Genomic DNA, 20,793 nt, shown 5'->3' with positions numbered 1-20,793 from the left:
TCCTTGGCTGGTGAGGTCCACATCATGCCCCTTCTGCCAGACCGAGTGGGGCGGGCTGATATAATGGGGGCGAGATGACTCCTCAGATAACCTGGTCCTGCACCATGAAGGGCTTTAAAGGTAATAACCAACACCCTGAACTGGACCCGGAAGCAAACTGGCAACCAATGCAGTTCATGTAACAGAAGTGTTATATGTGCCCCCCGGGGGCATTCAGAACTGTCTGCACCGCTGCATTTTGTGCCAGCTGTAGCTTCCAGATACTCTTCAAGGGTAGCCCCATTTAGAGCACATTGCAGTAATCCAACTGGGAGGTGATCAGAGCATGAGTGACCATGCAGAGAGCCCCCCGATCCAGGAAGGGGAATAACTGACGCACAACATGAAACGTCAGTTACAGGAGTCGTGAGTCTAGGAGGACCCCCAGATTATGTATGGGTCTGTCTGGAGTAGTGCAACCCCGTGTTCAGTCCCTTGGCTCCCATGCAGCTGGTGATGGTGTTTCTTGAGGGAAACAGATGTAGGTGAATATTTAAATATTTAAAATAAGGAGAATGAACACATAGTTTAAGCACGTAGCTTAATTTCATCCAAAGAAGAAGGAAGGATAGTCAACTATTAGAAAAGTTTTCAATATATTTTCAATTTATTTTAACTTTCTTGCCTTTTTATTTTGCAAGGATTGTATCTCCTCAACTTCACATGAGATAGCATTTGTATGAATGAATCTGACTGACAAAAACAGCAACTGTCACACATTGTAACACATAGATTGCAGCCTATTCAACATGAAATAGTCCTCATTTGAAATTGAGATGGTACCCTGGGGTTTGATCTGGGTCCTAATTGATAATGGGAGTAATTATCAGTTTGCAGTTGGTTTGCCCTCTCAACAGACTGTATTTGAAGACTGTGCCACCCAGTAATGCTGCAGGCCCAAACACATTTCAAGGGAGTAGGCTACTTAGATCCCTGAGTAAATGCATATAGGATTGTACTATAAAATCTCTAAGCGCAGCTAAAACAGCCTCCCTTAGTGTGGATGCCCTCCAAGCATGGACTTCAGCTATCAGAATTCTCAGCAATAGCCACATGCTAGCTGGGCCATTCTTTGAGTTGAAGTCCACATATCTGGACTGGGAAAGCTGACCTAAAAATGTGAAGTGGGAATATCAAAGAAGTTAATTCACCAGAAAGATATATAGCTCTGCATTTGTGGGAAATGGCATCAGTTAAAGTAGGGGTGGGGAATTGAATCCAGTCTGGAGCCAGATGCAGTTCTTGCTTGCCCTGGCATTCAGTGAACATAGGTGTGGGTCTTAATTGGTGAAGCCCCCTGTCCTTATATTAACTGCTTCTTCATGCAGGATGATAGTAGTTTGACTAGTGCATGCCTTCCACCATCCGGGGGAAGTTGCAGAAACCATGCTGTTGTCTTGTCAAATCGGAGAAGGCATAGGATGGCTTCTAGGCACTTCATATTTACTCTGAAGCAGAACTGATTTTGGCCACACTTCTGTGCCTTCAGTAGAAAATGGATCAGATAGATCAGGGTTCCTCAACCTTGGCAACTGTAAGACGGGTAGACTGTAATAAGGCTGGCTGGGGAATTCTGGGAGTTGAAGTCCACCCATCTTAAAGTTGCCATGGTTGAGGAACCCTGAGATAGATGATAGGCAACATCTGCCATGCTCCTTCATGGCTGCTGCCATCAAAACAAGTAATATTGGGCCATATGGACAAATAGACTGATCAGGTATAAAGCAGCTCCCTGTGTCCCTGTAAGTGTACATGTGATGGCAAATATGGATCTGCCTCTATGTAGTGTGTTTGATAACCTCTAGAACTAGGGCCGTACTTGCATTGAACCACATTGTGCATCTGTTTCAAGTCCTTGGTATCTTTCTTTTTGCAGACCAGTTTAACGGTGGTGTTCATCATGCCTTTGATAGTGAAGGAAATCAGTATGCTCCTTATGCAGAGGCGCTTGCGCAGGTTGGCTGACTGACCCCTTCTCTTTTCTGTTCAGTGGACATTTTCAAGGGGAGGGGGAACTTGGAACTTCAGGCCTTTCGCATTCATTTATTTACATCTACAAAGATTGGATCTGCTTAAAAACTGCTTAGAAATGGCCACCAATAGATTCAGTGCTGAAAGATTGTCATCTGAATCCCAACTGAAGATAATGCTGTGGAAACCCACAACTTGGAAAGATCTAGCTGCGTGCTTGGAAGGCTTAGTGAGTGTACCAGAAAGAGATGTTTTCTCTTTGATTTTTACCTCTTGTTTCCAGGGCCAGTTTATGCAATTATCAGGATCAAGTGGTAAAACATTGGGCTTGTGTGTGAGAGAAAGCTCCTTGAAAGCAAAAAGTGGCTGTGCCTAGAAAAAACATTTGTTTAGTAAACCCTTGATTTAATGGATAGGGGTCAGGGCAGGAGAAAGGGGTATCTATGAAAGCTGAATGGGATTGTTCAAGCCCAAAATGTGCCCATACATGACATTACTATAATAACAATAATAATAAGTGCTCAGTCTTGCTTTTACCTATGAAGCCATAGGTAAAGGCTTTATCTAAAAGTATAAATATTTATACCTTTTCTTACAAAATACAGTTGCCCAAGTGCCAACTCTTGTGAAAGAGTTTGAGATAGCCACTAACTGATTAGGTAACTATTTTATTACAAATATGCAGGAAAAAAAACATTATGCATGTGCAGAAGCAGCAAACATTGCCTGAGCTGACTCAATCCATTGTCTGGGATAAATTCTAATATTGCCTGAAATTCAGACAAAAATCCATATCCAACCTATTTGGTCCATTGCATTTGAGATCCATTAAACAGAGGATTTACTATACTTGCTTTCTTCCTATTGTGCTCATTTATTGGTGGAAATCCTGTGGTTCTTCCAGATGCTCTTAAGCTTCAGGTCCCTTTGTGTCTCCCCATTGGCTCTGCTGGCTAGGGCTGATGAGAATTGGAGTTCAGCAGCACCGGGAAAGCCACATATTACCCATCCTTGTGCCAATTGAAGATAATGTTATTTACAAAGGGGGAAATCCTTCAGTTGTATTGCCTTCCCCCACTTGCAAACTGAAGTGGAATCATCCAGAAAAAGTTTCACCACGTGATACTGATGCCTTTACATAAACCGGCCCTTGTGTATTCTTTGTACTGTAATAAGTTTGGATCTTTGTGCTGTATGCTGACACTAGAAAGCTGCCAAGCAGAAGAAATGGACATTTTACTTTGGCGAAGAAGAAAGCATTTCCACTATTTAGCATCAAAAGAGCATTTCAGAGCTGTCTGGGCCAATCCACTGCTGATTTTTGCAAACTGATTGTACCAATGACAGCTTTTTGGTAGCTCCCTAACTGCATTTTAAATATATATATATATATATACACATACATACATACACATACATACACACACACACACACACACACACACACACATATACAACAGGGTACTATTGAAGCAACTCAAATCCTTGGTGTCCTCATGTAAAAAGAACATTTGTAGGGTGTTTGTTTGATCTCCAAATATTTGTCCTATCCAGATGTTCATGTTAATTTAACCTTCCCTCTCTCTAACAGAGCAACTGCATTCCATATTTGATTTTTATCTTCTCTTAACTGTCTAATGTGTGAAAACAAGCTGAGTCTCTGGAGATGTGCAGAGCCAACTATTTCATACAAAGGGGTAGTAATCAAAATTTTACTAGAATCCTTACATTTTTGTTAATTTTTTTTAATAGGTTTGAGCGGATGATCAAAAGTAAGGGAATAATTATCATTGTTTGAAACTGCTTACTATATACACTGGAGATCATTGGTCGCCTCTAGATAGGCAGAGACCCCTTGATTTCTTTTTAAGCACTCACCAAGCCTGATCTTCTGTAGACCCTCTAACTATACAATCTTTGATCCTCACCAAAGGCATTCTGTGGGCAGAGCGAGCCATTACAAAATGTGCATAGCTATTCCCAAAACAATGAAGCTGCCTTGGTTAGTTTTCCCCTTGTTGTTAGCCTCTAGATCAGCTTAGTCCAAATCTAGGAGTCATTATGGCATGAATGAATATACAGAAATATTGGTATAATGAGGCAATTTGAATGAGAAGATGATATTGGGAAAGTAAGACTTAAACATAGGGCTGCTGTTTTGAGCACTTGTATTACATATTAATGTATAGTCCTGCCTTACAAGTTCAGTGATGTTGAGTTGGATCAGATGATACCTGTCTTCCCATAATCTATCTTTTGTACAACAAGATGCATCTTCACATATTTCAGAAATTTCTAGACAGTGCTGCATTAGCAGTGCTGCACTCAGTGGCATCTATGGAACCCCAAAATTAAATGCAAAATGTTTGATTTTAAATAGCTAAAATCTTGAGACATCGTCAAATTGTATAAGATCTGGGCATTTTTAAACATTATTTTTAGCACCTTTGACACAGCAGTTCTCGGGATAGTATCTCCTGCTTAAAAGGCTTGCTGATTCTGATGTAGAATGTGCACTCATACAATCTGATGTGCATCAAGCAGTCAATACCCAATTTTTATGTGGGATAACAGTGGTGCTATCTTGTGTTTATGTATTCTGCAGTTGCGTACCCACAGGCCTTATTCATTATGCCCCACTTGAATGTTTAATAAACAAGGCATGCTCTTGATTCCCACTGTACACAAGAGATGGATTTTTGGAGCACTATTATCTGATCTAGCCAATGGCTCTGTAGTTGAAAACTGGAAAAATTGTGCACATAATTTTCAGCTCAGCTCAGAGACCTTAGGACAGTGTTGTCCAAACTTGGCCACTTTAAGATGAGTGGACTTCAACTCCCAGAATTGGGAGCTATGCACATTTTGGGAATTCTGGGAGTTGAAGTCCACTCATCTTAAAGTGGCCAAGTTTGGACAACACTGCCTTAGGAGTTGGCTTCACACAACATACTTATCCAGATTCAAACATGTCTGTGGATGATGAAAGCATCACAGTGTCATCCTTTTCTGAAAGTGCATTGTGCTATTGCATGCATGTAGCTGAAGCTTCATTTTTGTGGGTCAATGTGTTGTGCAAACATAGCCCTTTTAGTTCATGGTTCAGTATATTGTGGGAACTCGGAAAATTGGTTCATTTAAAAATGAAGTAAAGTTTGTTGTGCAAATCCAGCCCTTGAGAACCATTCATTGGGTTAAAAGTACAAAATGAGTTTCTTTAGGATGCTGGGATCCTCAACCCAATTTTGAAAACTACTTTTTACCTGCTGAGTTGGATGTCACCTTGACCCTGAATTATTTTGTTGCTATTGAGGTTGAGATAGAAAGAACACTAAGTTAACTGTGAATTTGAGGGGAAGAAATTCTTGTTTTTGTTTTTCAAAAACATCTTTATATGTACTTAATGATTAGTTTCTTTTTAAAATGTATGTGTTTAGGTAGATTTTTAAAATCATGTTGTGGCTGCTGTTAAATGAAACATTCTTGATAACTTAAGAGTCTCTTAATTGTGTTGCTTTGCTGTTTGTGTATTCTCTTCCTGTAGTGCTGCTCTATTCCACTGTTCTTCTATATACAATAGCCTAATTTATGGGCTTTTTAAAAAAAAAATCCTTTCCCAACATATTGGGAAGAGGGACTTTTCTTCTTCATTTTTAAATTAGAAATCAACCTCAGGAGCAGAATGCAAATTTTCCTTTATTTTTCCTTTCTTGCTCCTTTCCATTAAGTTGTGCCATCAATTCTTCTGTGGCTTACCTTGAAGAATGATGCCTTCAACCTTTGACTTTTGTTTTTAACACTAAAGTACTTTCTTAAAAATAATGCTTAAATGGTTTGATTTCATCATGAAAGCAACATGTTCTGAATTCTAGCCCTTCCCTAGATAAAGAAGCTTTTCCAGATTTTGGGACACAAATAATTTTTCTCACTTCTGGTTAGCTTGATGGGAGGGAGCTAGAGAGACCCCCCTTCCTGCATATTATCGCCATGAGAGAACAGGAAACTTTATAATCGCATCCTTGAATCAAAACGTGAGACCTAGTCTATATGGATTTCTTGGCTGGCTGGAGGTGAAGATGGGCCAATACTCTGAAGCAGCCGGCATCCTTGAAATGTTAGACTATGGCTCTCATTGTCTTCAGCCAGCACAGCTAAAAGTTATGTGAGCTGTAGTTCAATACATATGGAAGGTTCCAGGTTTGCCAAAGTCTGTTCCAGGGTATGGTAGAATTGGTTTTAATGCAGATTGTCTTTGTTTGAAATATGTGCATGGAATGCAACTCATGTATGTTCAAACGACTTCTACTACATTGGGAATGTTTGTTTGCCGTTAGCCTGGGTAGCTGTAAGCTTTAATATAAATTGTTCATCTCAGCAAACACAATAAAAACGTTTACAGAATTTCCCTTGCAAAGAGCCAAGTTAGCTGCCCAGAGTCATGTATTTGAGATGGGCGGTCATATAAGTTGAATGAATGAATAAAAAATAAATTAAAGGCTGTCAGTAACGAACTCTTCTTGGGGTGCTATGAAACACTCTGTTCTTGATAACACTTTAGATGTTTTCCCCCTCTATCTTTTATATTTCCACTTAAGATCCTTTGTGAAAGTAAGTAGAGGAAAAAGAAATGCTGTCAATTGTCCAACTGAGTTTGACTTTATTAAATTATTTTTGGCAACAGAAAAATTCTGTACGTGCTTTTTATTTTTGATTTTCAGTGAATGATGCTTTTCCTCATCTCAGGGGTTGCTGTGTTAAGTTGACCATAAAACAAAGCATATTTAAAACACTGTAAGAAGGATACATTTCCATAAATAGACATTTTTCTACACAGGGTAGGTGGGGGATTGTGATCATTCGAATAGCTTATGCTCAGTGCCCCTAATTGTTGAAGGAACATATGTGAAATGTATTAAAAGGTGGTCTCTGAGAAGATGATCAGGGACTAGAAATTAGGTTCTGTGAAGAGACATGGAAGGAATTGGGTATGTTTAGCTTTGAGAAAAGATGACTGAGAGAGGCATGATAGCATTCTTCAGATATCAGAAAGAGGGTCACAAAGAAGGAGGTTAAAGCCACTTCTCTCTCACTCTAGAATGCAGGGCACAGAATAATGGATTAAGTTACAGGAAGCCAAATGCCAATGGAATGCCAGTATCTGCCTGGGATGTTTTTATTTGGACTTCTGCAAATAAAGCGGGGATTTAGACTCAGTGGTCCCTTCCAGCTTTATGATTATAAGATGGCAATATCTAAGATCACTGAGAATAATCAGTTTTTCAGCATTCCTGCATTTTTTTTGCTGTAGCAACCAAAAAGGAGGAGGAAGAGGAACAGAATGATGATTTGTATTTATAGCTTATCTAATCTTTCATGTAAGGAACCTTTCATCTACAGAACTGGCAAATGTAATCCTCCGTCTCTTATTCTGACAATCTACCAGCAGCCAGTGAAATATAGTATCGAGAGGCTGAATCTTCTCACCTCCCCCTGGCTCCGGTGGAACCCCTTTCCTTCTTACCTGCTAATGGGAAAAGTTGATCAAATTGGTGGGTCTTTGAGAACATCAGAAATGCTTTTCACTGCAACCATATTTTACATCTGACAATATGCTTCTTTGCAGAGCTTAATCAAGCTGAGTTCAGAACACTGGAACAAAGAGTACAAGGCTTTTATTGAATAATTGCAGCATTATGCTCACACCAATTCTCAGTCAACTACAAAGAGTGATCTTGGTCAGTCATTACCCTTCCTACTATCTTACTTCACAGGATTATTGTGAGAATGAAAAATGAACAGTAATTTGGGCTCTTAGAGCAAGGATGGGAAACCATTTCAGTTCCAAGGACTATATAATGTGCCAGGATGAAAGGAGGGCACACCACACTCTTTCTCTCCTGTATGTTACTTTTTTCTCATATGCATCATACTCAGTCTCTTTCTAGCAATCTTAATCAGATCACTGAAAGGGAGGGGGAAGCCATGAAATTAGTTTGCTGTAAGGAACTAGTCTTTCAAGCAGTCACTGGAACAGAGTGAGAGCCATTTCAGCCCTTCCCAGTAATTCTCAGCAAAGTTAGAGGAAGGCGGGAGAGGAGGATGCAACCCTATTTTCTATCCTCCCAGCAAAATTCTTGCAGGTTATTAGTTTTAATCCAGTGATTTAAAGCCAAATCACTAGAATGGCAATGGTAAATCTAGTTGGTCTCTCTCCCCACAATCACCAAAGGTTTCCTGATGCTACTGCCCCTTGGCAATATGAAGTCAGATTCTGAGCAATTGGCCAATGGGAAAAGAAGGCAGAGTTCTGCAGGTCATTGCTGTTGCGGCGAAGGACTGCACGCAGCCCATGGACCACTGGTTACTCATCCCATCTTAGAAGGAACAAGGGAGATCAAGAGATGAAATTAAATAACAAGCTGGCGATTCTGTAGTGGAGTAAGTTTCAAAGAGCCTGTTACGTTTCCTTATGCTCTAAGCTCTGCCCCAACATGCTTTATTTAATCTGGATCCTCCTGATGAGGATCCAGGGTCAATAAGAAACATGCTATGAGTTTATATATTCATTCTAATCTGTGGATAAAATACCTTCATATTGTAAATCCATAAACATTTATTTGAAAATACGTGATTGTTAGTAAAACCTGGCATAGAATTGGAGTAGAGAATAATTTAACTAGGAATGAATACTATCACAAGAGCATATTCCTAACCAGTGTTTACATTTGTCCAACTCCTAGCTATTTTGAATGACAGAACATATTACACTGCAAACTGAAGATGCAGTAATTTGACCTTGGCATAGATGAAAATATTTATTTCAAAATGTTACAGATAATAAAAGATTCTATCTCTTTATTACCAGCTTAGACCATCTATATTAAGGGGAAAAAACTGTGGAGACATAAATACTGACTGATGGAATGATTGAGTTTGTACTTTATTCTAAGCTATGTTTTGCTTGACCATGGTGTGTTGAATAAGCCATAGTTGGTTAGATTCATACAACACATTAAGCTGAAACCGAGTAAACCACATTATGGCTGATCATACTGAGTCCTTTGGTCATATCTAACACTGCATCTTTAAATTGATTTAATGGTCATTCTTTCACTCTAGGGTCTGAAGTTCTGGAAAAGGTCCAAAGCAAAATCTGAGCACCTAAGCAAGATGCAATTTCCAGAATTCTTTGTAGGAAAGTATTTGTATTTCTTGGTCCCTAATTTATTAATACTAGTTAGAAACTGCATGTCTACCAAGCACTCATGGAGATTTTCAATTAAAAAAAACGGTTACAAACAATTGATGTAATCAACCATCCTCCAAAAGTTTGGGGACTACAATTCCCAGAATTCCTACTAGCATGAGATTTACTGATTTGGACTTGTAGTTCCAATTCCCTTGCAGAATATCAAGTTGGTGAAGACTGGCTTCAACTTTCAAAGGCCAAGTGTGGGGAGTGAGAAGAAAATACATTCAAATACTAATTCTTTGACTCTTTTTACATAATGAGGACTTGGAAAAATTAACACAGGAGGTGGTTTGTGAGTAAGAAGAATGGCTATTAATCCAAAATGGTAAATAATCTCAATTGGGCTGGAGCTACCAAACAGAAGGTTGTTGATAAATGTAATGAATCCAGTATCATGTTTAAGGTCAATAGCTTCTATCTCATTTGTGTGTTGCTCTTTCTGCCAAAATGTGGAAGTCATAATTGCTTTATTCCATTCTCTACACCTTTTGAGTTTCAACATACTAAAACCTCTGCAATTAGGTGCAGTTAGATAATTAAGTTTTGCAGTCAGCTCACAGAGTAAGACTTACACATTAGAAATGAATAGGTACCCTGGATTGCATACCTGAAAGTTGCTTTGCAAATGGGATGTCAGTTATGTGAGATGGGCTTACACATTTTGGAATCATCCCCAATCCCCTCTCTTCATACATTTATTGGTATTTTGGGTTTGCCTGCAATATAATGATTCTTCTTGAATATGAGAACAGGAGACAATATGAAATTTGCTACAGTTTATAGAAAAACTGTTGTGTTTCTGGGAGAAATTAATGCTGAGTAATGTTTGCTTCTTCCACCTTGGAAGAAAGCTAGATAAAATCTGTATATAAGATAACATACATAGTTAGCTTCATGTAAAGTATCACAATCTGATACTTTAAGGCAGTGTTTCTCAACCTTGGCAACTTTAAGATGTGTGGACTTCAACTCCCAGAATTCCCCAGCCAGCATGCTGGCTGGGGAATTCTGAGAGTTGAAGTCCACACATCTTAAAGTTGTCAAAGCTGAGAAATACTGCTCTAAGGGCTTATCCAGGCAGCTGCTTTAATATGCTTTCCTCCAGTCTGAAGTAACACAAAAGTATGCCAGCGTATTGTAATTCGCTTTGTCCTGACAGATGACCTCTATTCTGCCTCAATACTGTGCCACCTTTCAAGCAGCCCAAGTAATAGGCTAATTCTAAACCTGTGTGTGGCATTAATCTGGGAATGCAGTGAACACATGTCAACTCCCCTCCCACCATGCCAGTTTGATAGCTTGGTGGGGCAGAGGATGGGTGCAGGATGAAATGATAAGAAGTACTGGGAGAACATCAGTTGGACTCTCTCCTGCTTCACCCTGAATCCAGGTCCCCTTTTTTGACAGATTGCTCAAAGATTGCCAGCAACATTACTATAAAGATCAATGTCCATCACTGGTCCCACTCCCAAAAACGAGCATCAGCAGAGAGTGGTCTCAGTGATGACCTTGCTGGCTATCTTCATGCCAATCTTGCTGCTCTGCTCTTCCATTTCAACTCTCTGGTTACTTCTGGGGAAGCCAGATGTTTTCTCATGTCAGTTGGAGTAGGGGTTGAAGTGAGAGAGAGACCATTGGTGAGGGAGCTACAGTGGGGCAAAAAAGTATTTAGTCAGCCACCAATTGTGCAAGTTCTCCCACTTAAAAAGATGAGAGAGGCCTGTAATTTTCATCATAGGTATACCTCAACTATGAGAGACAAAATGAGAAAAAAAAATCCAGAAAATCACCTTGTCTGATTTTTAAAGAATTTATTTGCAAATCATGGTGGAAAATAAGTATTTGGTCACCTACAAACAAGCAAGATGTCTGGCTCTCACAGACCTGTAACTACTTCTTTAAGAGGCTCCTCTGTCCTCCACTCGTTACCTGTAGTAATGGCACCTGTTTGACCTTGTTATCAGTATAAAAGACACCTGTCCACAACCTCAAACAGTCACACTCCAAACTCCACTATGGCCAAGACCAAAGAGCTGTTGAAGGACACCAGAAACAAAATTGTAGACCTGCACCAGGCTGGGAAGACTGAATCTGCAATAGGCAAGCAGCTTGGTGTGAAGAAATCAACTGTGGGAGCAATAATTAGAAAATGGAAGACATACAAGACTACTGATAATCTCCCTTGATCTGGGGCTCCATGCAAGATCTCATCCCGTGGGGTCAAAATGATCACAAGAATGGTGAGCAAAAATCCCAGAACCACGCGGGGGACCTAGTGAATGACCTGCAGAGAGCTGGGACCAAAGTAACAAAGGCTACCATCAGTAACACACTATGCCGCCAGGGACTCAAATCCTGCAGTGCCAGACGTGTCCCCCTGCTTAAGCCAGTACATGTCTGGGCCTGTCTGAAGTTTGCTAGAGAGCATTTGGATGATCCAGAAGAGGATTTGGAGAATGTCATATGGTCAGATGAAACCAAAGTAGAAAGTTTTGGTCTAAACTCAACTCCTCATGTTTGGAGGAGAGAGAATGCTGAGTTGCATCCAAAGAACACCATACCTACTGTGAAGCATGGGGGTGGAAACATCATGTTTGGGGCTATTTTTCTGCAAAGGGACCAGGATGACTGATCTGTGTAAAGGAAAGAATGAATGGGGCCATGTATCGTGAGATTTTGAGCGAACACCTCCTTCCATCAGCAAGGGCATCGAAGATGAAACGTGGCTAGGTCTTTCAGCATGACAATGATCCCAAACACACCGCCCGGGCAATGAAGGAGTGGCTTCGTAAGAAGCATTTCAAGGTCCTGGAGTGGCCTAGCCAGTCTCCAGATCTCAACCCCATGGAAAACCTTTGGAGGGAGTTGAAAGTCTGTGTTGCCCAGAGACAGCCCCAAAACATCACTGCTCTAGAGGAGATCTGCATGGAGGAATGGGCCAAAATACCAGCAACAGTGTGTGAAAACCTTGTGAAGACTTACAGAAAACGTTTGACCTCTGTCATTGCCAACAAAGGATATATAACAAAGTATTGAGATGAACTTTTGATATTGACCAAATACTTATTTTCCACCATGATTTGCAAATAAATTCTTTAAAAATCAGACAATGTGATTTTCTGGATTTTTTTCCCCATTTTGTCTCTCATAGTTGAGGTATACCTATGATGAAAATTACAGGCCTCTCTCATCTTTTTAAGTGGGAGAACTTGCACAATTGGTGGCTGACTAAATACTTTTTTGCCCCACTGTAAGTAGGCCAAAAGGAACCATAGAAGCCCTTCCCCACACCAAGTAGTATGAACAGCAATCAGAAGTAGCTGATGGACAGCCATGGAGGATATGTAATTGTGATTAGCAGCACAGCTGGCAAAACCAAACTCTCTTTCCAGTGAAACTGACCTGTGCAGACAGTTAATCTTGTTTTTAAAAACAGATCTTGTTTTTTAAAGGAAGGTCTAGTGCTCTCTATAACAAGCATTTTGAAAATAACTCAGTGCTATTTCACAAGAGTGATGAATGTGTTAAAAAGGAGCCCTGCTCCTTTCAGTAGAAGCTGACACCCTCCTACTGATTTCTTATCAGGACTAATCTTGCGTTTCTTTCACATTATCATTTGAAATTCATGATAATTGCACATAGAGAAGAATAGCTCATTTTGAATCTTTAGTCGTGATATTGTCATAAAACAAGCTGAGCTAAGCTGTGGTCAAACTGCTAGAAACATAGATTGCTCTCAGAATATCAGTATGATGTTGCAAGAACCAAGCTGCTTGGGGTCTAACCCAGCTTGGTGTTGACTATTCTAAAGTCTCTGTTAACACAGTGCTTTTGTTTTGCCTAAAACATTCATCAGCTGGTTTGGCAATGTCAACCTGACCCAGGCTGCTATGGCATTGTCAGTAAAATTGTTGTTTCACAAGCAGTTGTTTGTGCCAGGTTCTTAGAAAATGCCTTAAAAGGCACAACAGAACTGCTGTGATTTGGAATGAAAGGTGACAGAAAAAGCCATGATTCATTTAATAAGCCACAATCAACTAATTGCACACAACATGCTAAACCCACACCTATGATTTAGAAAATATAATGGTTGGGTCTGCATAACATCAAAACTAATGCCCCAGGCTTGTTAGCATGTTGTTACATTTTGCTTGTCCAGCTCTGGAATGTTTTGATGTCTGTATCCCTGGATGTTTTGGACTATATTGCTTGCTCATACTCTGTGTTGTCGCTGAAGTTCTGCCTAAATTCTGTTGCTGTTCTTTTTGTCTTTGGAAGAACTTATTCTTGTCACTGTGGAATGTCTTGGTATTTGTTGCTTGGCCTTTCTTCTCTTTGCTGCTTGATATCCCACCAGACAATCCCACCACATCTGAGGAAGCTGTTTTATTTTTTATTTTTAAAAAGCATTGGCTTCACAGAATCTCATTCATCCCATGTTCCTCAAGCTGGGTTGGAGAGTTTGTGTTCCACTGACTACAAAACCCAGGAACAGAACAAGCAAACGGCATAATGAGTACAAGATGGGGGACAATGACATTACAGGTACTTCTTGAGTTACAACTGCAATTGGGACCAGAATTGCCATTGCTAAGCAATGCAGTCGTAAAGTATGAGATCACAACCTCATCTCTTAGCAAGAGCAATCCAGGCAGTCCCAGTTGTCATCATAACCCAAGATGTGCAGGTCATTAAGCAGGAAGCAGAGGAAATCCCAGGTAAGGAGTACGGGGGTGCCATGGGATGGGGGAGACTCTGGGAGGTCTGGTACAGGCTGCCCGTGAGTCAAGGGAGGAGGCGCTGTGGTGTGGCGTTCAGGAAGGCAGGGGAAAGAGGGCACAGGTGTGTGTGTGTGAGTACAGGGAGGCCAAGGAAAGAGGGTCCAGGGTGTATGTGAGTGAAGAAAGGCTGGAGTGGGGAGGGACTTACCCGAGCAACTTGTGACCTTCCCTGCCAGCTTCCCCATTGCTGCAACTGGTCGTAAGTGTAAGCGCCCAAACTTTGTTCACGTGATTGTGGGGGCACTGCAACAGCTGCAACTTCGAGGATCGGTCATAAGTCCCTTCGTTCAGTGCAGTGGTGACTTTGAATAGTTGCTGAACAATTGGTAACTCAAAGACTACCTGTATAAGGGTCATTGGGAAGGACATCATCAGGAGGGGCTTCTCTGAGGGCCTCCTCTTCCTCCACAGTCCATATTTGTTCGTTTCTCTGGCTTGAATCTGCACTGTGATCCAGAAGGAGAGGTGATCATAGAACTTGAGTCTGTTAGGGAAAAGTGTGTACAAAAAGGTGTACAGTGGAAAATACAGGAACAGTATGTAATGGAAGGGTACATAAGAATAATGATTTCTATGCAGTTTTTCCCTATCTTCCTCTTCCTCTGTTTTATTCAAAAATGGAAATGGGCCAAAACTGGCTGGGAAGAAAAAAAATGTCAGATTCACTTATCCCTTTAATGGAGGGCTATAGCACCCAAAGTGGCTACAGCTGTTGGGTTTTTTATTATTATATATATATTTTTGGTAGAAGTGTTTAAACAGAGATAAATAAATGGAAGGCAGTAAGGTTCATTTTGGAATAACATCCTGAGGATTCTGCTGCGCTCTTTTGTCTCCTTTGAGTTCCGAGTTTTTCCTGACAGGATCATGAAAATTGCTAATTCTCTCTATCCCACAAATGAAAAAGACTGAGCAGGGGTTACAGGGTATATCCAAACACAAAAGAACTGGCTTATCTCCTAAGCAGCCCTGAATAAGAGTATTAAATCTAGAATCTAGAAATACCAAACTATACTACTTTACCTGAACATTTTGCAAATGTTAGTAGATTTATATGTTTGGAATCTGAGTGTATTTCACTGGTATTAAGGCTGAATTTAGAACAAGGCAGACTTAGCTTTTAGGGACTACAGCCCTTACTATTTGCATGTCTTGAAATCTAAAATCTTCCTCTGACAAACTGCTCTTGGGAGAGCACCCACGTATATTAGAGGCCAATCATATTGGGTTCCTAATTTATGCACTGAAGATGCAACAAACATACTTTATTTTGTTTTGATTTTATGCCAGAGCAAACCAGGAAATAATGAATGCAAATTTAGGTATGGATTAGAGAGATAAGAAAAAAAGGGGAGGAGTCAGTTTTTTATGACTCGGGTTGTGAACATCAAATGACCAAATGTTGCCTTTGAGAAATAAGCAATTAAACTTCAATTCTAAACTCCAGTTACTGGGGAATACAGGGGTGGCTAGGGGAGGTTCTTGGTTCACTATGCACAAGACTGTGTCATACTGTGTATAATTTTCCCTTAATATTGGGACTGAATTATCTAAACTTAGATGTTAGGCTTGAATAGAAAAGCCAAGAGATTATACAATTTACCTACAGGTTTTTCATTCAAGAGGATAAACAACAATTTATTCAAAGATAATGCAAGAAGTTATTCTGAGAACAATTAGGAAGTCATCCTAAACTTCTAAATTATCCTTGTTTCTAATCTCTCCTATCAGAGGCTGGATTACTTGAAGAGAGCTTTTGAAAATAGGCCAAGGGCCACAAGTCATCTATCCCAGCTTTGAACAGATGGGGAGAAGCGTGGTTACAGCAGAGCATAAGATCTCTGTTAAATTCCCTGACCTTCCACTTCAAGGCTTTTCTCCTGTCAAAAGGCTGGAAGTCCCCTATCTAATCCATGGACTGCGGTTGTCTAGCCCTGGCTCCACCTGTGAGGGGGGACCCTCCACCAACCTATGGCAGGTTCATTCAGCAATAGGCAATGGTGGAACTGGAGGGGGTGCTCTTTCTATTTCCCATAATGCTCTGAAATGATGATATGCTGGGAATACTGTGGAAAATCAAAATAGCTACTACAATGTTGATCCAAGCAAGATGTTTTAAGTGGGGAGACTGTTATGATCCCTGTCTCTTAGACTTTGTAGCATGTAGCAGAAGGATAAAGAGTCATCAAGTCATTAGTCCCATAGATAGGAATATCCTAGCTGGAGGGCACAGTCATCAGACTTGAAGCATGTATTCCCAGAAGAATTTCCATCTCCCTGGTCTTCCAGAGATGTAAGATAGCCAAATCAGATGAGGGTTCTTAACAGTTCTGATAGCTTCTCTAGGGAGTGGTCTGCAATATAAATCCTGACTTCCTACATAAGACTTCAGAGCAATATTTCTCAACCTTGGCAGCTTGAGGATGTGTGGACTTCAACTCCCAGAATTCCTCAGCCATCAAGGCTGGCTAGGGAATTCTGGGAGTTGAAGTCCACACATCTTCAAGCTGCCAAGGTTGAGAAACACAACTTCAGAGTGTTGTACAGTACCCTATTACTCCTGCCAGCAGAACATTTGGAGCTATCCAAGGTCCTTATTCTGCTGGGCCTTGGCTCAGCTGGCCTTCAGCTCCCTTCACTAAGAGTAGTGCCTTAATCTTTCCTGCAGCTGCTAAATTTTCCTTATAAATATTTCAGTAACTGGTTATTCTTAGAGGCTCCACCAACTGCCTCACGGATTAATCAATCAATCAATTGGTTTATTATTGTGACCAAAGATCATAACAACATTACATAGAATTTTAAAAAAAATAGTAATACAAAGAAAAAGAAAGAAATCAACAACAACAACAAAGAAAAGGCATGCAGTGGAGTTAAGATGGAACCAATACTAAAATTAAGAGCTTAAAAATGTCTAAGTTTTAAAAAAGCACGGAAAAGGGAGCAACCTCACTAACGACAGTTGGAATCATATGTATACGGAGGTAGTTCAATTGTTTGGTGACTTACCCCCAAAGTTTGTTTATCATCAGTATTTTCCTCTTAATTTCCTCATTGATAGGTCAATAGAAGATGTAATGGATGATACCCTCCACTTGGCTAACACTGCAAGGGCAGAGATGCCATTCCTCTGTATGTTTACCAAGTCTCCCTTTAAGGCATGCAGTGGGCATGGTCTGAAAGCAGAGAGATGTAACAGCCTTCCTCAGTGAAGCATTAGTGATGTTGACCATATATTGGGAGAGGCTTCTATGTTTATTATAATGGTGGTACCAAGATGAAAAAGTTGAAGACTGAACCACAGTAGTACCTGTACAGGCATCTCATTCAAAACATTTATCTCTGATTTTTTCACCGCTACAAGAGCTAAGTTCCCCTAAAGGGGGCAGGGAACACAATTGTACTGTAGGATAGGAAACAGGAGTCTGGTCCATTGATCTCCACATGTAATGCAAAAAATAGAATTTAACTAAGTGGGGATCTTGAAGGCTTTCTAATTTCTTACAGCACCTTAACGGTGCAAAGTAAATTCTAACAGAGATTGAGAATAACCCCACTACCATCCTAAGGTACGTGGCATAAGTACCTTAGAGAGGCCCAAAATGATTCCTTTGGAAACTGTTCTGGACTTCTTCCAACCACTTCCAATGACCTTCTCATCCCACCCCCAGATCTCAGCCCCATATAATACAGAGGAGAAATACTGAACCCAATTTTGTGCTGGGATGTGTGCATCTGGTGAAGCGTTATATGTATGCATGCTGTTAGCCACTAATTCCTAACATTTACTCTCATTTTGGGAGTGGTGATTATATTGAGGCCAAGCTCTTTCCATTGGCTCATATAATAAGAAAACTTCTTGGACTTTAATAATTGCTTATATTGGGATTGAAATTGGATCAATAGCTCAATTAAAAAGCTTGTCTCTGAAGTCTACAGTTATGATGAAACCATCCCTTCTTTATATTAGCCTTTCTGAGTTTGCATACAGTGGTCAGGTGAGAGTGTAGCACCTGATTGATTGCACTGAAAATAAGATACACATTTGAGATTTGCAATAGGAGATGCCTCCAATTCAGCATCTGCTGAGTATTTAGTAAAGCAGTAATTTTCTTACTGAGGGTGGAACTCTACCTAAGGCGATGCTTAATCTAAGTAACACCATCTGGATTATAACATCTCACAGGGAGAGGACTTGCGGATTTAGTATATTGATGCAGGGCCTGCAATTACTAGTCAGAGGGGGCAGTATCTGGCTAGATGGAGTACCGGTCAGAAGCCACATAAAACTTCAGTCAATTAAACTGTGGGTCATGCCAGTTTAACTGCTTTCTCCAGAGCCTGTCTCACCTAATGTATGCAACTTCCTCTTTTCAGAAAGTGCCAGAAATCCAGGGGCACTCTTATCCGTTATGGTATTGTGCATCTGCACTCTTTCACATGGGGACCATGGCACGTATCTGACAATAGCAGCTTCTGCAAACAGCAGAAAATAATTCAGAGACTATGCTGGCAGGGATGTCTGCCAACAAAGAAACAAGCTCCTGGGGTGGGGGGGGGGCGGGGGGATGCATAAGTATCTAACTGGTTTCAGAGACTAGCAAAAAGCATGATAGGCTAGGCTTTATTCTGTGACATAAATGAAGCAAAGAACAAAGAGTTGGGGAAAGCAAAGCTAAGTGACTTGCCTAAAGGGAACCTACATTAACAGCACAAATTCAATTGCTATCAACCCTGGTCTCAAGCTAGTAAAGCCTTTGGCTTCTTCTAAATTGTATTACATAGAATTTGTAATCAGGAGTAGGAATGACTGGGGATGGGGGAGGAGAGATGGTGAGTTATGAAGACAAACAGCATCCAGTAAAAGCTCAAATGATTGAAACTGGAGGTAGCCACAGAGGAACCTCAAATGGGGATTAAACTTTTATTGGGGTGTCTTCAGAGGGGAATATAGGATTCTCAGTTGGAATGGGCACTCTCATGGAGTTTTTAATGCATTCCCACTTCCTATGAGATTTCTGTTGCTTCTCTGTATACCTTCTGAATGGAAAGTCCTGGATATGGGTGGAACAGGTTAGGAGTACCTGCAAGTGTGTTGGGGAAGGGGAAGCTCTTGATGATAAGTCTGCTTTTAAAGTAGGTGATAAATGTTGTCTGCAGCTCTTGGTTTTGTTTAACTTTGGGGTTTACACAAGAAGAGGTAATGACGAGAAGAAGGCAGTTCGTCTGCAGCCAGAGTAGAAGCTTGAACAGTGACCCTAGCAAGTTTCAACTGATAAGATTTAAAATTCCCTCCCCCCATATGTTCTGTTCTGTAGCTAGTTTTCCAGAATTTAGCAACTATCTAGCTAAACAAAGATCAGACTGACTGCCTAAGAATCTTTCAGATAGAGACATCATAGAGCTGTGTGTTAGAATTCCTAATGTTTAGAAAGTTGGAAATAATTTATACATAATTATTATAATTCACAGACCACTTTATGAAATAAAATAACAGTGAAAAATTGCCACACAAAAGCCTAAACAAATTACTGTTAAAGAGATTGACAATGTTAAATGCTGATATCTGATACATTCTCAAAGGCAGGGAGTTTCATAGTTATGGAACTAAAGAAGATCTTCACTTGATAAATTGCTCCTCAGACTTTGTCCATTAGTAGCATGATATGCAAGGCTGTCTTCAACAATCAGAGAGGCATAGACTAGTACATGTCTAAACTGAAAACAGTTCAGGTCAAACTAATCACTGGAAGCCTTCCAATTAACTACAGAATAAATCGACAGAACGTATAACTATTAAGCGGATATTGGAGAATTGGACTCCACCACCTGTTCACTAAATATTTATTCCTTCTGCCTTGTGGAAGTTGTCAAGGTTGGGTTGGACAGCTGGACTTCTGAGGTAGCCAATGCCTCCTTGACTGATAGTATGATTTCCACTTATTTAAAGGAAGTTGAAGTGAACCTCCTAGAGAAGAAACCTGTCTTAGCTCCAGTGGTTTCTGGCAATTCCCAGAATTTTTCCTGGTCAGCTCCAGAGAGTACTGGCTGATGCCAATTTCTTTCACTTATTCCAATCTGGTATTAGGATGGAAACAGCCCTAGACTTCCCAATAGATAACGTGCTGGAGAATGGGTGAGAGAAGTGTGATCTTATTGGTTCCCCTAGGTTTCTCAGTAGCTTTCAAAACAATGGTATAATTGTGGGTTGTTGATCTGGATCATGGCGTAAAGAGGTTCCACTCTTTCCTAAATAGATATCTCAGAAGGCAGTGCTAAGGTCATTAATTCATGGGTTATCTCAAGTTTTCATCTTGCCTCCATGCTTGTCATCATCTCTATGAAACCATTGGGAGGACCATCTTGATGTTTTAGATGGAAGCATTTTCAGTATACAGATGGTACTCAATTCCACCTCTCATTTCTGTCTCAGGCTGTGTAGCATGAACCAACATTCAAGTGGAATGGATGAAGCAAGTTAAACCTTATTGCCGATAAGACAGAAGTACTGTAGGTAAACAAATTAAACTATTCTGGGTGGATATTTCCAGCTCTTAATGAAGTTGCATTCTCCGTGAAAGACCAAAAGCACATTAAGATGTATAGGTTCCTACTGTATTCCATAAGAAAGGCTATTAAAAGGAGGTAAGGTACACATGCATACTCCTATATTTAATAATAAGCTTAAGGCTACAAATTACAGTTCTACTTAATGTGTAATGAACTATATATATCCTGTATTAGAAATCT

At 40.3% G+C, this 20,793-nt stretch overlaps 1 protein-coding gene and 1 long non-coding RNA gene across 8 annotated transcripts in view; one reads left to right on the top strand and one right to left on the bottom strand.

Annotated features, from left to right (window-relative positions):
- Positions 1–6,505, top strand: part of SLC37A3 (solute carrier family 37 member 3) — a 37,487-nt gene extending 30,982 nt beyond the window's left edge. For all 3 annotated transcript variants that reach the window (XM_025166036.2, XM_025166038.2, XM_088141130.1), the window contains exon 15: positions 1,916–6,505. In XM_025166036.2, the coding sequence (XP_025021804.2) occupies positions 1,916–2,008 (93 nt within the window). In that variant the 3' untranslated portion in view covers positions 2,009–6,505. The remainder of the gene's footprint in view (positions 1–1,915) is intronic.
- The window catches only part of LOC112540520 (uncharacterized), a 48,437-nt gene that overhangs the window by 4,931 nt on the left and 22,713 nt on the right, over positions 1–20,793 (bottom strand). For 2 of the 5 annotated variants that reach the window (XR_015796233.1, XR_015796234.1), the window contains 4 exons: positions 17,053–17,219; positions 14,192–14,527; positions 9,870–9,978; positions 7,532–7,659 (listed from right to left, as the gene is read on the bottom strand). This is a non-coding gene — a long non-coding RNA (uncharacterized LOC112540520). Of the gene's footprint in view, positions 1–6,646; positions 6,760–7,531; positions 7,660–9,869; positions 9,979–14,191; positions 14,528–17,052; positions 17,220–20,793 lie in introns of those variants that run through there. The other 3 variants (XR_015796232.1, XR_015796231.1, XR_003084596.2) reach the window with 3 other exon arrangements.

The sequence above is a fragment of the Python bivittatus genome, unplaced genomic scaffold, assembly GCF_059951505.1.
Source record: "Python bivittatus isolate LINGU-HERP-01145 unplaced genomic scaffold, Pbiv_v1 ctg000330_np1212, whole genome shotgun sequence".
Classification (NCBI taxonomy): domain Eukaryota; kingdom Metazoa; phylum Chordata; class Lepidosauria; order Squamata; family Pythonidae; genus Python; species Python bivittatus.
Note: the sequence above shows the minus strand (reverse complement) of the source record. Positions and strands in the feature narration are given on the sequence as shown.